This window comes from Ursus maritimus, unplaced genomic scaffold, assembly GCF_017311325.1.
Source record: "Ursus maritimus isolate PB19 unplaced genomic scaffold, ASM1731132v1 scaffold_37, whole genome shotgun sequence".
NCBI classification, from domain to species: Eukaryota; Metazoa; Chordata; class Mammalia; order Carnivora; family Ursidae; genus Ursus; species Ursus maritimus.
In genome coordinates this window covers 1,129,725-1,148,692 of record NW_024426341.1, presented here as the reverse complement: position 1 = coordinate 1,148,692, position 18,968 = coordinate 1,129,725, and the positions used below count along the sequence as shown (strand labels likewise).

Genomic DNA, 18,968 nt, shown 5'->3' with positions numbered 1-18,968 from the left:
CTTGTACTCACGTTTATCTCCACTCTGCTCTCTTGTCTTCACTCCTGACACAAGGACCAAAAGAGCAGGGACTTCACCTGTGCTGTTCATATCTTTTCTTTATGGTTGGATGGCTATATGACACTTAATAGAAACAAATTTAAGAGAAAATGAGACATTATGAAATGCATAGATGACAGAGGAGATAAAAACAGGTTAAAGAAAGCAGTTTCAGTACAATTATGTTCAACAACATTGAAGGGAGTTTAGAGAACTACTGGAAAGCAGGATCTGGGAGTAGTAATTTCATCAAAATCAACATGGATGAATGATAAAATTCCCAAGACTTTGAAATAGAAAGAGTAAAACATAGAGTTCTTAGAAATTTCTAGGAACACAACAGATGCCCTTTAGTATTTGTTGAATGAATTAGGAATTAGGTCTCATATATATGGTATATTTATTATATTAATTATTTATTTATTTATATTTATTTTTACTCTTTTTTATTATTAGGTTATGATAATCTAAGCATACAGACATATCTGTTTTTGATGTAGTGATTCCATGATTTTACTCTTTTTTTAAAAATAATAATTTTCTTTTTATTTAAATTCAATTGCCAATGTATCAAATTAGTTTCTTGATAATAATGTTCAATGATTCATTAGTTGCTTATAACACTGGTATGTCTCATTGCATCATGTGCCCTCCTTGATGCCCATCACCAGGTTACCCCATTCCGCCACCCACTTCCCCCTTCCCACAACCCTCAGTTTGTTTCCTGGAGTCAGAGTCTCATAGTTTGTCTCCCCTCCTTTCTTCCCTGCTTTCTCCCATGTCTTCCATTCCTTAGTCCACATGATGAAACCATATAATTGGCTTTTTACTCCCTATCCCTGTCTGTCTTCCGAATATATTATCTTTGTGGCTTAATCTCCTTTTATGTCCATCTATCCTTACGTTGACATCTGTTTCATTGGCTTGTGGACATGCGTTATGAACATAAGGGTGGTCCTTCACTACACTACTATTAATACCGAGTGATTGATTGTAACATTTACTTTAGGACCTCTGTACGTTTCCAGATGTTACTCATCCACACGTGAATAATGGTTCAACTAATATTAATCACTGAAACTAGTGTGGTCTTCCAAAGTTCTTCGAGTATGCGAGAACAACTAAATCTACAGTTTTGAGTAACACATTGATGCACATTAGTTTATAACCAGTGTCAACCATCATAATTAAGGCAGAATCTTAAAGTAAGGAAGATAGATATATTTAACTAATGAAAATTTAAAGTAGTTGATAGTCAAAATATTTGCTAAAAGTCATTAGAGAAACTGTGATTCATAACAATTATTTGAAATGCTGATAATTATAGCATATATATGTGAACAATAATAATAATAATAGGCAAATAAACATGGTGATCAAATGTAGGAATCCTTCGTCTGATCCCACTAATAGTTTAAAAATCAGCAAAAAATCCTACTCACACCATCACTTAGAAAACATTCACAGGTTTGTCACATCAACTGGGGTTGGAACTTTTAAATAAATGGCTAGAAGGTACTTTCTAATTTTGTTGTCAGAATTGTGAAGTATTAAAATGTCTTGGGAGGCTCTGAAGACAATTACAAATATTAAAAATACAGATAATGCTTGGGGCACCCGGTTGCTCAGTCGGTAAAGCATGGGACTCTTGAGCTTGGTGTCAGAATTCAAGCCCCATGTTGGAGTGTAGAGAATTACTTAAAAAATAAAAATATTAAAAATACAGATATTCTTAACTCCCAATTTCTCAGTCTCTGAACTACGATATGTTCTGGGCCAGAACCTTCTCTGTGCTGGGCTGTGTCTTGTGTATTGTAGGATGTTTAGAACATCCTCTGGCCTCCACACCCCCCGGGTGACAGCCCAAAATGTCTTGCATTGCTCAATGTTCCCTGAGGCAATATCACCTCTGGTTGTGAAACATAGTTTTAACTATTTGAAGATTTTTGTAAGTATTGATATAATCATAATTTAATAAGAAAAAAGAAAGATCATCAGGAAGTGTAAAAGTGGCACAGCCACACCCTGTAATGTCATGCAGGTGCTGGAAAAATGAGTCAGCATCACACTGGTTGAGTAAAGGGACATGTAGAAGGTGTTCTTAGTCAGAAGGACTGAGGGGAGTGGAATAGAAAGATTGTGTCAGAAACGTAGAGAGATCTACGATATGCACAGGTGTCTTTTCGCTACGCCATTGGAAGCGTGAATGTATGAAAGTGTGTATAACACAGAATAGTTTTTTAAAAGTAATGGAGCCTTTTGAAGAGAAGAACAGTGAAATGCACTGAAGTTAAGCAGAGTGGCTCAAAGCAGACTGTCTGAAAAGAACTTGAAAGAAGACCCAAAACCAAATTCTGAACAAAAAGATTTAAAAGAGTAATAATTTAATGAAATTGGCATGTGTCCAAAACAAATAAGATTGCAAGACTTGGGAATAAAAAGAATTTGAAAAAGTCTTTTTAATGTGGAGAAGCAGTATCTAAAGATTTTATGTCGTAAAATTCACATAAAAGATATGGGACTCAGTGTGTTTTCTGGAAGGTAAAGGTGATTCTTGGTGAAACGTAAAGAAGAATCCTTTCCAAGATGATGGCATTTCGTATTTTAGAAATAGATCCAATCATAAAAGTCCACAGGAACATAAGGACTTACAGAATGTAACTATTGGAAATATGTATAATGGGCAATTTAGGAACAATAAGGGGGATGAAGAAAGGGACATTTCACTTTTATGTTTCAGAGAAGCAGGTATTCACAAGAAAGAAGTATTAAGATGACATTCAGTTTTAGGTAAAATCAGTAGGAAATATATTATGCACTAACTCGACAGATTTTACCACAAAAATTCATACACTCTCACACATTCTCTCTACACATACATAAAAAGCAAAATAGCAAGAATAGTCTAAATTCGTGAAATAAACAGCAATTCTTTGGAAAGAACTCAATAAAAACAGAAATAAAACACTTCAACCCACTATGCAAACCCCATGGACTCCCACAGACAATTTTTGCAACAGAGAGTGTGGGCTAGCTAACCCCGGACCATGTTCAGCTCACAGGTACTGAGTAGTAGGAAAGGAAGCTCATTGCAGCACCCTTTTCACATAATATATTTTAAAAATTTCATGTGAACGACTCAGGGAGAGGAGGACTGTGATACGAGCTTTCATGTACTGCTCTTGCAGGAGAGTACCTGCTAGAATTCTCTTTCTGCCTGGATTTTTCCTCAGTATGGAAATATAGTCTAATATGTCCCATCTTAAAAGAGACAAGGCTTGTCTCACTTGACTGCATATCTCCTCCAGAGCTAATACTTGACTTTTCTACATCTGAAGTTTAAGTGCAAAAATCCTTGGTCTCATGTTCTTCTTTTTCATGCTTCCCATCCCTGTCTAATCGGGTTTCTATTATTATCATTTAGTAGGTAAGTTTGAACCTTGCATTTCTGAGAGTTCAATATTCACTTTCTATTTTTAGAAGTAAATACATAAATGAATCAATCAATGTCCATTTCTTAAGCCAGCAAACAGCCACAGCAAACTCTCAGCTCTAGTTGTGGCTTGGACTGGCCTCAGGTGACCTCAGTAAATGCTCTTGACTTTCATCTCTTGACCTTCCTCCTGCAGTCCCTACTGGGCAGTAAAACTCATCTAGATACAAGGTCTCATGAGAGGAAGGTCTCTACCATGGACATCAAAATACCTGTTGAGTTGGTAAGATGATGGAGGATGGAGCCTGTCCCCAGACAAAGAGAGCAGGAATGGCTCAGACTCCAGTGCCTCATCCAGACTCAGGACTGCACAAGAGATCGTACGGTCTTGTCCAGCCCGAGGTTGCCAAGCCTGAGGACTGCAACAGAGAGTATTTACAGCTGGTTCGAGTCTGCTCATTGGCACATTTCCTCTGTTCCTCCCACCTGCTAGGCACATGATTTCCCTGTGGGACACTAGTGTGGACAGAAGGGAGAGTTTTCCTGTTGAATTTCTTCCTGGAGACCAGGTGACAAGCCAGGTGAAGTCCCAGTTTCTTCTTACTCTTTTCTATGACTCGTCTGCCTTTCAGAGATCTTAGCCTCCAGCCCCTTATCCCACTCCGCAAGTGACATATTTCTCTCTCTTTTTTTGTTTTAATTTTTAAATTTAAATCTCAATTTAGTCCAACACATAGCACATCATTTGTTTTTGATGTAATCCAATGAACATCTTCCTTTTAAGGCTGAGGAATCTGTCTTGACTCGATCCCTTGGGTTCTTACAGAGCATTGACTTGTGTATTGGAGACACAAGCCCTGATATCTCTAAAGTTACTATTTCCCTTTCAAAATGGATGATGTTTATTCCTTTTAATACTATAAAACCCTGGACTCTACACTCCGTAGCTTCATGACAATTTTGCCAAAACAATTAGGAATTTCAGACTTCTGTACAAATTCGGGCTATGACAAAATATCAGTATAAAATACTTGTTCTAAGGGCGCCTGGGTGGCACAGCAGTTAAGCATCTGCCTTCGGCTCAGGGGCGTGATCCTGACGGTTATGGGATCGAAGCCCACATCAGGCCTCCCTGCCTCTGAGCCTGCTTTCTTCCTCTCCCACTCCTGCTTGTGTTTCCTCTCTCTCTGGCTGCCCTATCTCTTCGATAAATAATAAAAAATAAATAAATAAATCTTTAAAAATAAAAAAATAAAATATTTGTTCAATGTAAGAGATATTTTATGCGCTATGGATCCAGTTTAGCACCTTATAGAGTTGCTCACTTATTTTTTTTATAAAAGTTCATTCTGTGAGAAGCACTAGTGTGCGAACTCCATTCCCTATGAGAATGGGGCTGAAGGAATTTAGTGAGCTCTCAAAGTTATCATGCAGAAAGGGATGGCCAAGCTAATTGTATTCTCTTCAGGATGCTCCCAGTTTTCAACCTCTGTGCAGTGTCCCAGCAGAGTGTGGTCCTTTCCCTGGGCATATCTGGCACTATCTAAGAGATGCTGTTAAACACCTCCAATGAGCAAGGACAGCTCCCAAAACAAGTAAGACTCTACTCATAGGTCAAATTAGAGTGTGAGATGATGCACTTGGCTTCAGCACTTCTCCAACATCAAAGTGCATGTGGATCACCTAGATTCTAACTCAAATGCAAATTCTACGCTTTAGCAGGTGCTGATGGGCCAGGAGTTCAGCATTTAACAGTCCTGGTGACGTTGATTGCAGGTCATGGTACGTGCACCACTTCTCTTCGGTACAAGCTGTCGATCCTGTGATGAGTAAGGTGCAGGGTGGTTGTAGGTGTTCTTCACAAAAAAAATTGTGTTTACATAAATGTAGACCATGACTAGTATATCAGTCATTCTAGGGATTGTGAGAAATCTCTGTATGTGTGTTTGTTTTTTCACAAAGATAGAAGTGTTTTTGAATGCTGATACTACACCCATGGAGTAGAGACCTGAAGTATGGAGTATGGAGAATTGAAGGCAATGGGACTTGCTTTATAACTAGCTCCTTTCATGGCCTAAGTCAGGTCTATCTGGCTGTGTGAAAAAGATGAATCCCAGTATGGATTGCTTCTAACCACAGGGCACCACAGGGCAGCCAGAAAAAACCACCACACTTCTTTGAAGTTCTTGGCTATTAAATTCAAGTGCATAAACGTATAGTATAGAAGGGGAATAAATAAAAGCCTTGGGGAAAGTTCTCATTCTGAAGTTCCACTTCTGCCACTAACTAGCTTTGCTTTGAATTAATAATAACAATAAATAAAAATAAATGTCCTGAGCAAAAAAGTCTTTATTTGTATTTATTTTTTCTTTCAAGATTTTTTAAAATTTAATTTAAATAGTTAACATATAGTGCATTATTAGTTTCAGAGGTAGAATTTAGTGATTGATCAGTTTTGTACAGCACCTAGGGCTTATTACATCAAGTGCCCTCCTTAATGCCCATCACCCAGTTACCCCATCCCCACCTACCTCTCCTCCAAACCCTCAGTTTGTTTCCTAGAGTTAAGAGTCTCTGTGGTTTTTCTCCACTCTGCTTTTATCTACTTTTATTTTTCCTTCCCTTCCCATGTTCATCTGTTTTTTGTTTCTAAAATTCCACATACAAGCCGTAAATGTAGTATTTTTCTTTCTATGACTGACTTATTTCACTTAGTATAATAATTCTCTAGTTCCATCCACGCGTTGCAAATGGCAAGGTTTCATTCGCTAATGTTCCGAGTAATATTCTACTGTGATGTATACCACATCTTCTTTTTATCCATTCATCAGTTGATGGATGTTTGGGCTCTTACATATTTTAGCTATTGAGGATAATGCTAATAAACATTGGAGTGTGTTTATTTATTTTATATAAGGACCCTTGAGTGGCCTCAAATGATATACTTTTGAAAGACTTTTTTTTTTTAATTTTAAAGGAGAGAGAGTTTGTGTGGTTGGTGGGGAGCAAGCAGGCTCCTAATGGTCCGGAAGTATGATGTTCGATGCAGGGCTCAATCTCAGGACACTGAGATCATGACCCGAGCCCAAAATCAAGAGGCAGATGTTTAACTGTCTAGGCCACTGCTGCAGCCCGCAAAAGACTTTCTAGTAGGCAGAATAAGAGCCTCCTGAAGTCATCCACATTCCAATCCCTAGAAACTTTGACTATGCTTTATATATATATATATATATATATATATATATATATATATATATATATATAGAGAGAGAGAGAGAGAGAGAGAGAGAGAGAGAGAGAGAGGTTTAAGGTAGCAAATGGAATAAGGCTGCTAACCATCTGAACTTAACTTAAGATTGGCCAAGCATTATGCATTTGGAACTAATGTAATCATCACGGTCCTCTGAATGTGGGCGAGAAGGCAGAATAGTTGGATCAGAGAGATGGTGAAGATGGCACATTGCTGCCTTTGAAGATGAAAAAGGGCAATGAGCCAAAGAATGCTTGTGTCACAGGAAACTACAATAGACAAGAGAGCAGAGTTTTCTTGAGCATTCAGAAGGACCCAGGACCTGCAGACAGCTTCCATTTAGCCCATTGAGACTTATTTCAGGCCTTCTGAACTCCAAAATTTGTGGAGCATAAATTTGTTTTTGAAGCCTCTAGTTACAAGCAGAAATAAGAATGAAATACACGTATTATCCCATAAAATTGTTTTGGGAGGAAAGCAAATTTGGTCTCCGAACTTTCATTCTCTTCTCTTGGCAAGGACATTTGTATTGAAATTCAAGCTTAAATGGAAGGAAAAAAAAACAAAGTAGATTCAATTTGAGCTTCGTCCATATGCTTAAGTGGATATAGAAAAGTGAATTTCCATTGCTAACATATAAATGTGATTTTATTTATTTATTTATTTATTTATTTATTTATTTATTTATTTAATAAGTAATCTCTATGTCCAATGTGGGGTTTGAATTTTCTACCCTGAGGTTAAGAGTTGCATGCTCCACTGACTGAGCCAGTTAGGGGTCCTGTGACTTCAGTTTTAAATATAAATTCTGACTTTGAGCCCTTTGTGCATTAACATTAGAAAAAGTAATTCATTACTAAAACTAAGTTCATGGGGCGACTGAGTGGTGAAGTGGGTTAAGCATCAGACTCTTGGTTTTGGCTCAGATCATGATCTCAGGTGGTGGGATTGCGCCCCACATAGGGCTTTGTGCAGCAGGGAGTCTACTTGAAGTTCTTTCTCCCTCTCCCTCTGCCCCTCCCACTAGAGCTTTCTCTCTCTCTAAAATAAAGAAATCTTTCAAAAATTAAATTACGTTTGCCCATTCTACCTTAAGTCTTTCTGTCTAAATTTCTACATCCTTTTAATTTCATGCTAATTTAAATATTCACTCTTTTGATTTCTATCCTCTCCAAATTTCTTTCAAATTTCCTTTCAACATAAAAGATGGGATTACTGAGTGTGTGTTGTTCATACATGTGTAAGAGTGTATTTGTATGAAATAATGTACAAATGCACACATACATATATGTACATTTGCTCCTTACCCATGAAAGACTTAATAGACAGCAACTATTTCCAAACACTGTATTTATTCCTAACAACATCCACCTGAATTAGGCTTATTATCCCACATCACCATCAGAAATAAGAAAACAGAGGTTTCTGGTTTATTACAGTTTTTACAATTCCATAACAAATTCTTAAAACTTTTGTGCATGTTATATGCAAATAATGAATCATGGAACATTGCATCAAAAACTGGGGATGTACTCTATGGTGCCTGATATAACAAAACAAAAATTATTTAAAAAAATAAAAATAAAGTAATTGTTAGAGACAAGAAAAAAAACTTTGGTGCACTTTCTTGACATATATATAAATGGACTGTTGCAATATGCACTATTAATTTTTGTATGATCAGAAAATTTTGTGTTTTAAATCTGTTTAGTTTATTGTATGTCATTGTATTTCAAGAAATTGTTTAAAAGAAAAAATCTGTTATAATTAATGAATGCAGCAGGACATAAAGTCAATATATAAAAATCGATTGCATCTCTATACACTAATAACAAATAATCAGAAAGAGAAATTAAGGAAACAATCCCATTTACCACTGCAACAACAGGAATAAAATACCTAATAATAAATTTAACCAAGGAGACAAAACACCTGTACACTGAAAACTATCAGATGTTTCTGGAAAAAATTTGAAGATGACACAAAGAAATGGGAAGATATGCCATGCTTGTTGATTGGAGGAATGAATACTATTAAAATGCCCATACTACCCAAAGAAATATGTGGATTCAGTGCAATCCCCATCAAAATTCCAGTGGCATTTTTTACAGAAATAGAACAAACACTCCTACAACATTTATGGAATCACAAAGACCCCAAATAGACAAAACAATCACAGAAAGAAGAACAAAGCTAGAGGCATCATACTCCTTGATTTCAAAGTATATCACAAAGCCATGGTAATCAAAACAGTATGATAATGACATAAAAAACATACAGATCAATGGAACGGAATAGAGAACCCAGGAATAAACCCAAAGATATGTGGTTAATTAGCTTACAACAAAGGAGGCAAGAATATACAACAAGGAAAGAATGGTGTCTTCAATAAATGGTATTGAGTAAACTGGACAGCCATATGCAAAAGAATGAAACAGGACTACTATCTTATACCATAGGCAAAAATTAACTCAAAATGGATTAAAGGCTTGAATGTAGGACCCGAAGCCATAAAACTCCTAGAAGAAAACATTGGTCTTGGCAATGAGTTTTAGAATTTGACACCAAAAGCAAGGGAACAAAAGCAAAAATAAACAGTTCTACCTCAAACTAAAAACTTCTGCACACCAAAGGAAACCAACAACAAAAGGAAAAGTCAACTTCCTGAATGGCAGAGAATATTTGCACATCATGTATCTGATAAGTGGTAAATATTCCAAATATATAAAGAACTCATACAACTCAATAGCAACAAACAAACAAACAAATGATCTGACTAAACAATGGACAGATGATCTGAATAGAAGTTTTGCCAAAGACATACAGATGGCCAACAAGTGCATGAAAAGATGCTCAACGTCAGTACTCACCAGGGAAAATCAGAACCACAATGAGATATCACCTCACGCCTCTTGGAATGGTCCAAAAGATAAGAAACAGCAAGTGTTGGTGGGATGTGGAGAAAAGGGAACCCTGTGCATTGTTGGTGAAAATGGAAATTGCAGCCACTGTGGAAACAGTGTGGAAGTTTCTTGACACATTAAAAATAGAACCACCATATGATACAGAATTCTACTTGTAAGCATTTATCTGAAGAAAACAAAAACCCATATTCAAAAAGGTATGCACACCTCCATTTCATGGCAGCGTAATTACAATAGTCAAAACATGGAAACAACCTAGATTTTCATCAGCGGATGAATGGATAAAGAAAGTGTGCTGCACTGGGTGATGTATGGAAGTGTTGAATCCCTACATTGTACACCTGAAAGTAATGTAACATCAAACCAAGCTTGTGGATATGCAGAACAGATGGGCAGTGGTCTGAGCTAGGGTGTGGGGAGTGGGTGAAATGGGCAAAAGTGACAAAAGCTGCAAATTTCCAGTTATAAAATGAGTAAGTCAAAGGGTTGTCATGTCCAGCATGGTGACTATAGCCAACAAAACTGTGTTGTAGATTTGAAAGTAGCTAGGAGAGGGGAGCTTCACAACTGTCATCATGAAAGAAGTTCGTAACTGTATATTGTGATGGATTTAACTGAACTTACTCTGATCAGTTTGCAATATATACAAATACTGAACCATTCCATTGTACACCTGAAATTAATGCAACGTGATGTCAGTTATATGTTAACATCAACAACAACAACAATAATAGTGACAAGGGACAGTTCATTGATAACATTGGCTCAGGGCTAAGTCACAAGTATCGTGGGCCCAGGTGAGTGTCGCAGGCATTCGTAGCCTATAGAATCGCTATCCATTGGCTGAGGTTAAAAGGGATGATGACATAGTCTACGTCATCAGAAGAGCACTCAAGGAATAAAAAAGAATGACAACAGACCCAACATGAAAACTGTGATTTCACATTTTCCTCTACGATGAAATTACATAAATGTCCTTAGATGCCAAGTGTAGTTTTATCCGTATGAGTAATACAACTCATGATTATTCCTTCAGGAAGACTAGGGAAATTTTACTTGGCATGACATATGTCATTTGAAAAGAAATCATTTTTAAGAAATCAAAGTGGTCTTGTAAATGATACAGAAATTTTCAAATATTTCTGAATCAAGGTTGGGAAAAACTGTGGGAATGTATGAAAATGGACAAAGGGAAAAACAGTATGTATATCAGACAGTGCAGAAAGCTTAGTCAATGGAGTTTTTTGAAATTGTATGGAGAAGTTGAATTCTTTTTTTAAAATTTTATTTTATTTAAATTCAATTTAGTTAACATATAGTGTATTAGTAGTTTCAGAGGTAGAGTTCAGTGATTCATCAGTTGCATAGAACACCCAGTGTTCATTACATCACGTGCCTTCCTTAATGCCCATCACCGAGTTACCCCATCCCCTCACCCATCTCTGTTCCAGCAACTCTCAGTGTCTCCTATAGTTAAGAGTCTCTCATGGATTGTCTCCCTCTCTGATTTCATCTTATTTTATTTTTCTCTCCCTTCCCCTATGATCCTCCATTCTGTTTCTTAAATTCTACATGTGAGTGAAATCATATAATAATTGTCTTTAGTGAAGCTGAATGTAAGAAATGGAAGTTTCTGGAAATACATAGGAGCAGATTCTATTTCATAGTGATCAAAGAGTAGTTTTACACAAAAGATTTACAGCAGCCGTGTTTTGGTTTTGAACAGGAAAGGAGGGCGCCTGGGTGGCTCAGTTGGTTAAGCATCTGCCTTTGGCTCAGGTCATGCTTCTAGGGTGCTGGGGTTGAGCTTGCATCAGGCTCCTTGCTCAGCAGGAAGTCCGCTTCTCCCTTTCCCTCTCCCCATCTCCCCACCCCCCGCTTTTGTGCTCTCTCTCTCCCTCTCTCTATCAAATAAATGAATAAAATATTTTTAAAAAGAAAAGGAATGGAAACTTTATTATTATTATAGAAACCTAACATAGACAGGAGAGGGAAGGAATCTACACATAGATGAAATTAATAGTAGGCAGTAAATGAGAATAAGGCAGTTACATTAAACCCAGTGCTTACAACATACAATCTCATCAGCTGGGGAAGGCCCTGGAAACAGCCAGACCGTAGTCCTGATTGAGAGGCCTGGGCGGAGCCCAGGTGAGCAACTGACCATCTTCATAAGGGCCACATTCATAGGGTAAATAATAAGGTTTGAAATTAAACATCTGCATTGCCTATGTGCCATTTGGAACAAGCTGCGATTCCATGTTATTATGTTTCTGTATTTTCAAAAAGCCTGGGTTATGTGTGTCTGCCTCCTCTCCTGGATTGTATTTCAGGGGATCAGTCCGGACTGGAGGAGGAGGAGGCAAGAGACAAGATTTGTAGTTCTTGGCATCAAGACCAGAAGGCTCAGATCTGACCTGGAGACCAGATAGTATATTTAGACAACTAGGCTCCCAAGGTTATTCCCACAGCAGGAGTCTCACAAACAACATTCCTTAGCCTGCCTATGTACATGCAGGTCCAGGTGGTCCGTTATGTGGGACAAGCCACAAACGCATGTATCCATACAGAACACATAGCTTTGAACCCTGCAATCAAGGTCACTTCTTCACCACTAGGACAAGTGTGCCTTTTATAGCTGCCCTCCTGGAGAATCTTATCAGAGCCCCTTTTATGTCTCTGTTCCTCAGGCTGTAGATGAAGGGGTTCAGCATGGGGGTGACCACCGTGTACATCACTGAGGCCACTGCACTTGCGTGGGAGCTCTGGATAGCAGCAGAGCTCAGGTACACTCCCAGGACTGTGCAATAAAATAAGGAGACAACTGAGAGGTGAGATGCACAGGTGGAAAATGCTTTATACTTGCCCTGAGCTGATGATATTCTATGTATGGAGGAAATAATCTTTGAGTAAGAGTAAAGGATCCCGGCAAGGGGACCACCAGCCAGCAGCACAGTGGAAACATACAACACTGTGTCATTAAGAAAGATATCAGAACAGGCAAGTTGGATCATCTGATGGAGTTCACAGAAAAAGTGGGGGATTTCCACCTCTGAACAGAAGGAAAGCTGCAACAACATTAAGCTCTGTAACAAGGAATTCAGGACACTCATGATCCAGGACACCAGAACCAGCAGTCCACAGAGGTGGGGGTTCATGATGACCGTGTAGTGCAGGGGGTGACAGATGGCCACGAAGCGATCATAGGCCATCACAGCCAGGAGAAAGTCATCCCAGCCTGCAAAGAGTGTGGAAAAATAGGTCTGGCTGATGCATCCTGGATAGGTTATAACATTTTTCTGTGTCTGTATATTCACCAGCATCTTTGGGATGATGGTAGAGGTGACACAGATGTCTAGAAAGGACAGGTTGGCCAGGAAGAAGTACATGGGGGTGTGGAGGTGGGAGTCAGAGCTGACGGCCAGGATGATGAGCAGGTTTCCACACACAGTGATCAGGTACATGGAGAGGAAAAGCCCAAATAGGAGGGGCTGCAGGTCTGGATCATTTGATAATCCCAGAAGAAGAAATCTTGAAATTTGGGTGTCATTGCCTGGTCCCATGTGGTTGTTGTGATGACTAGAAGTTAGGAAAAAATGATTAATTTTAACACAGTTGGGTATTAGTAACATGGCAGAAATGCTATAATTACCAATGACATGGGGAAAAATAAGCAGACATGAAGGAAAGTGGATGGGGTATTATTTTTTCTGGAAGATCTGGAAGACCTAAAACAAGGTGACAGTTGAAGAGAGATCTCAGGGAAGACTGCACAGGAGACAGGAGATTATCTGGGTACATGTGTGTCCTTCAGGAGAAAGAGCCAGTGAAAAGGCCCTGAGAAAGGTACCTGTTTTGGACAGATATCCAGAACTCACAATGGAGCCATTGTTGTCAGGACAGCAGCAAGAGGGAGAGTGATGAGAAGTGGTGTCAGGGAATGTTGAGGAATGAGGTGGCCTCCCCACTGCAGGTAAGACGTCAAGACACAGGGAGTCCTTCATTCACATGGTGTTCCTTGCACTTCATTAATTTGTGTCCAAGGAATCCTGTCAATAGAAATGGATCCCTTCCTTATTTCCAGGTGTTGGTTAACATCCTGGTGTCTGTATTTTAAGGGTCCCATATTGGCACACTATGGACTCCTGGGGCCCTGTGACTGGCAGGCTCTTCACACCTCCAGCTACAATATTTAGGAAAGAAATGTACTAGTTATGCTCTCAACATCAAATTATCATTACCCTAATGAATATAGAAAAATACACAAATTCCAGTTGGTAAGACTCCCATGAACTTGGAACTTGGTGCTCCATTTTAATATGAACATTTTGTCCTGCATTTAGAGAAGTATAAAAAACTCAGAAGGAAGAGAAAAGGAACAGAGGGGAGAAAGTTCTTGTAAGCCCTGATGGTCCCTGATAGATCGTGATGACAAGAAACGTTCCCTGATTCTGGCTGCATTCCAATGCTAGGTATATCCCTTCAATGCCCAAAATACCTAATAAAACAGCAAAAACCAATTTCTCCAAAAGAGAGAAGAGTGATGTATTTATGATATCAGGTCACCTTAATGTACGAACATCTGCTAGAAATATGAGCAAAAAGGACTAAATCCACAACTGACCAAAGGAAATACACGATGTGCAAAAATAGCAGGGATTTACCAAGATGAAATGGTAAAAGACTCCACTAAATGATATTAAATCACCATTTTGGAATCTGTGAATGAGTTTTGAACCTTGGATCTACCACACGTTCGCTGTCTGAATTTGAGAAGACAATACATTCATCATAAAATGTTAACATTCTCACCAGAATACTGGGGGTAGTGGTACCATCCTCCCGGGGTGGTCGACAGATTGAGTCCATATGTGTAAAAAGTTGAGCATAGTTCCTTCCTGTTAGTATATGAATGGTTATTCTCTGGTCAGTCATGTTTGTGTGTGTGTGTGTGTGTGTGTGTGTGTGTGTGTACATACATTTGTGTGTTTGCATGTGCACACATTTTTGATCATAATATAAAACACATGTTTACTGTGGACAAAAAAAAATTGGAATCCACTGCAGTAAAGGAAGAAAATGGTTTAATATATGGCCAGTGGCTGCTAACGTGGGAGAAACAGTATGGATGAGGAGTTTACAGAAAACGAGGTTGCAGAGGTCAGCATGGGTGCTGATGTCACATCAGACTCCAGGGAGCCTGTGCTGACTGCTCCACTGGCCTCAAATGGGGTCCACCTCAGGCCCCTGATCTAAGTGTCATTTCTGTCCCTATACCCTGTTTATTTGATCACACATGTTTTTATGTGGCCCGAGAGTGGATGAGGCTGGCTCTTCTCTGACTTTCCTTGGTGGCATTCATTCCTCTGTTGCCTTGGGCTTTGGGGTTTGATCTTTGTTTGACACAAAATCCAATGGGTACATGCCTGTTCTGGTTCTCTGTTCCTCGTCTGCCATGTAGAAGCCTTCCCAGACCATACTCTGCAGAATTTGGCATGTTCCGTGACAATCTATCCCTTTCTGTATATGATTTATCTTTGAAGACCCTGTATCATATGAGCACTTAGTTCCCTGCTCTCCATTCTGATATATGATCCAAAGGAGCAGGGCCTCCCCTGCTTTGTTTGACTCCTTGTGCTCACAAAGGTGCACATTTGTATAGAAACAAGCTTTTTAAAAATGAGAATTCATTAAATAGAAGGAATGGTGGGGAAAATAAACTCATGTTAAATATGGTGAATTTAAATAACTGTCTTCAACAAAACTGAACAATAATCTAATACTAACATCTTAGAGAAAAGATACACAACAACAAAAATCACATCAACGTAGGTCTCTAATTCAGGATGAAATGGCTAAAAGAATAGGAAAATATACTTTTTAATACACAGTGCTAGAACCAGTAGCTCAAGTTATAATTTGATAATATGTGACCATAATTGGACTCAATCATGCTTATGAGAAAGATGCAGGGGATCTTCCATTGAATACAAAAGAACACGTTTCACATAATGACAGGAGGGGATTGTTATTTTAAAAAATGAATCTAATTCCAAAATTTAAAAAATGGTAGAAAAAAAGGAAATAAAGAAAATTAGATGTGAAATAAGATGGCAATATGTACAAAAGCAATTCTTACTACTAAGGATGCAGAAGAATTTCAATGTTTAAAAGCAATGAGGAGACCACAATATGGCCAACTGACAGGTGGGACCTCACAAAATACGTAGGCTTTCACTGGATCCCGTACATACATCTATACACAATACAAGGATTAATTGGCAAACAGCAAAGTTGGTGAAAAAAAAATGCCATTCTATTTTGAAAGAATGGGATCAAAAGACAATAAAAACATACAAATCCCAGTACATAAAAGCAATGTACTTGCAGAAACAATTTGCATATATTAAGTAAAGGGCAACAACATTAAAAATATATTCAGCTGCCTTGGTAATAAAATTGCAAAGTAATGTTCCTTGACATATCCCTTCACGCATATTAGGTAATTTTTTCCCAGTGAATATCAATGGGAGAGACAATACTGTGAAATGTATGTCTTAAAAACTGACATCACAAGGTAGCGTTTACCTCCATGGGCCTGAATCCTTCTAATAAATACAGAACAAGCTAAATGTACCTGGTCTGAACATATTAAAAAATGCTCACACCCCAAGCCTGATACTCTTGTTTCCTTACACCCTTAGCTGCAAAACTCCTTGAATATGTTCTAATTTCACTGGAACCACTTTATGTCCCCCAGTCCTTCCTCTGTCTCAACCAACTGAACTTCTGTTCCCACCATGTATTGTCAACAATGATCCCTGTAATGCTGTGTCCAGTGAAAACCACTTTTTAAAATATATTAAATAAACTAGTTTTAAATTTAGTCATCAACCCAGCAAACAAACATGCAATCTCTCAGCTCTGGAATAGGCTGGTTGGGCTCTCAGCTGACCTCAGGTAAAGGTTCTCAGTTTCCATTCTCACCGATCCTTTCCTGAAATACCTGCTGAACTCTCAGACCCTCGTGGGTGGGGTCTATAAGATGAAAGTCTGTGTGTAGAGATCAGAATTCATCCCTGGATGGTTGATGATGGAGACTGAAGCCCTGTTCCCAGACAGAACAGCAGGAAGCGGTGAAGCATGGGTCCCCCAGCCAGACTTAGGAACCCAAAGGCAACAACCACGTCCTTTCCTGCATAAGATGCACCATGGTAAGGGACTGTAGCACAGGAGATGTTTATAGTCTGCTCATTAGGCACTGTTTCCATTGTTACCCTCACCTCTGAGCATATTATTTCCCCATGGACCACTGGTCTGGACAGAAAGGAAATTTCTTCCTGCTAATTCTGTGTTTCCAGGAGACCAGATTAGAAGTCAGGTGAATCTAGGTTTTCTTACTTCTTCTCCACGATCTTGCCTGCCTTCCAGAGCTCCAACCTCCTTACATCTTTTTTTATTATTAATATTTTTTTGTTATATTATGTTAGTCACCATACAGTATATCCCTGGTTTTTGATGTAAAGTTCGATGATTCATTAGTCGCGTATAACACCCAGTGCACCATGCAACCTCCTTACATCTTATCCCAGTTTTGAGTTAATGTTTTCTCCAATCTAAGACTGAGGAACCTGCCTAACCAGGTCTCATGGACCTCCAAAGTACTATCTTATGACAGAGAAGATCCCCTGATATATCTAGAAAATTGCTACTCCCCACATCAATAAGAGAGAGGGGTACCTTAATTTGCTATAAACATATAGATACTATGCCCTTGTCTTCATGATGCTTTTGATTAATCAATTAGGTGACCCATGCTGATAGCACAAATTCAGAGCTGCCATTTACTGCTTCATTTTGAAAAGTTCATTAGTTATGAGATATTTAGATCATTTTATGCACCATACACTGAGTGAGAATCCTATGTGGATTGTTTTATTTCATTTTTACAAAATTCCACTCTGTAAGGTCTGTACTATAATGAACCTTATTTGACACTTGTAAAAGTGGGGCTCAGAAGTCTGGAGTGAGCTGTCCTGAGTTAAGAGCTGAGGAAGGGATGAGCTTTGACTGGAACTCCACCAAGATATTTCCATTTCTCATGCTCTAGGTCAGTGGTTCTCAATCAGGGGCCATTTTGCCTCCAGAAAAAACTTGACAATAATGGAGAAATCTTGGTTGTCATAACTAGGGAGGGACTACTGGCACCTAGTGGGTTGAGACCAGGGATGTTTCCCCATATTCCACAATGCACAGGAGGGCCCCCACAATAAAGAATTATTTAGCACAAATGTCAACAGTGAGAGGTTGAGAAACACTATTCTAGACCAGAAGTTCTCTAACATTAATGTGTATTTTATCATTTGAGGATCCTGTTCAAATTCAGATCTGATTTGGCAGGACAAGTGTGAGGCTCAGAGAGCCTATAATTGTAACTGTGTCCCAGAGGCTACTGATGCCACCAGCCCTGATCTGTGGAACAGTCTTTGAGTACTAAGGCTGTGGTTCAGTGTTTGAGTCAGGGATAGTTGTTTCTAAACCTTCTCTACCAAGAATCCTCATGTTCCCCACAGGACTGACCTTAGGTGGTCACATGATGGACTCCCAGATGCGAGGTTGTGCATGCTCAAGTTTATGTGTGCTTCTTGAGTATTTCCCTCCTGAGCTGAGCTGCCTCAAGGGAGGGATGGTGCCAGATGGAAGAGATGCACAGGACAAGGTATGAGGAAGTGGTGTGGAGCTTCCATGCCTTCTCCAGGTATGCACTCTACCCGTCTCCATGTGTTCACCAACCTGGAAGCATTCTGAACCATCATTTTGGGTTTCATGGAAGCTTCATAAAAGATATGAATGATTAAATCATTGGCCATTGCTGATTAGACTCCATCTCCAGCCCTTTTCCCTTCCCAGGTGGTCACGTGATGAGAAGTAAAGTTCCAGTTCTCTAATCACATGGTTGGTCCCCTTGACAAGCATCCCCTCTCCTTAGGTGCTTTCCCAATGTCACCTCATTAACCTACAAAAGACATCTTTATGGCTCTCATCACTTAAGAAATTTGAAGTTTTAGAAATTCTTTTTTTATAATAATTTTTATTATATTGTTAGCCACCATACAGTACATCCCTAGTTTTTGATGTAAAGTTCCATGATTCATTACTTGTGTATAACACCCAGTGCACCATACAATACATGCCCTCCTTACTACCCATCACCAGCCTATCTCATTCCCCCAGTCCCCTCCCCTCTGAAGCCCTCAGTTTGTTTCCCAGAGTCAATAGTCTCTCATGGTTTATTCCCCCTTCTGTTCTGTCCCAGAAATAG

At 38.9% G+C, this 18,968-nt stretch overlaps 1 protein-coding gene across 1 annotated transcript; it reads right to left on the bottom strand.

Annotated features, from left to right (window-relative positions):
• Window positions 1-12,246: 12,246 nt before the first annotated feature.
• Window positions 12,247-13,209, bottom strand: LOC103682418 (olfactory receptor 7A5-like). Its single transcript, XM_008712024.2, has one exon. It carries the CDS (start codon window positions 13,207-13,209, stop codon window positions 12,247-12,249), a length of 963 nt encoding a protein of 320 aa, XP_008710246.2.
• Between the last annotated feature and the right edge of the window lie 5,759 nt (window positions 13,210-18,968).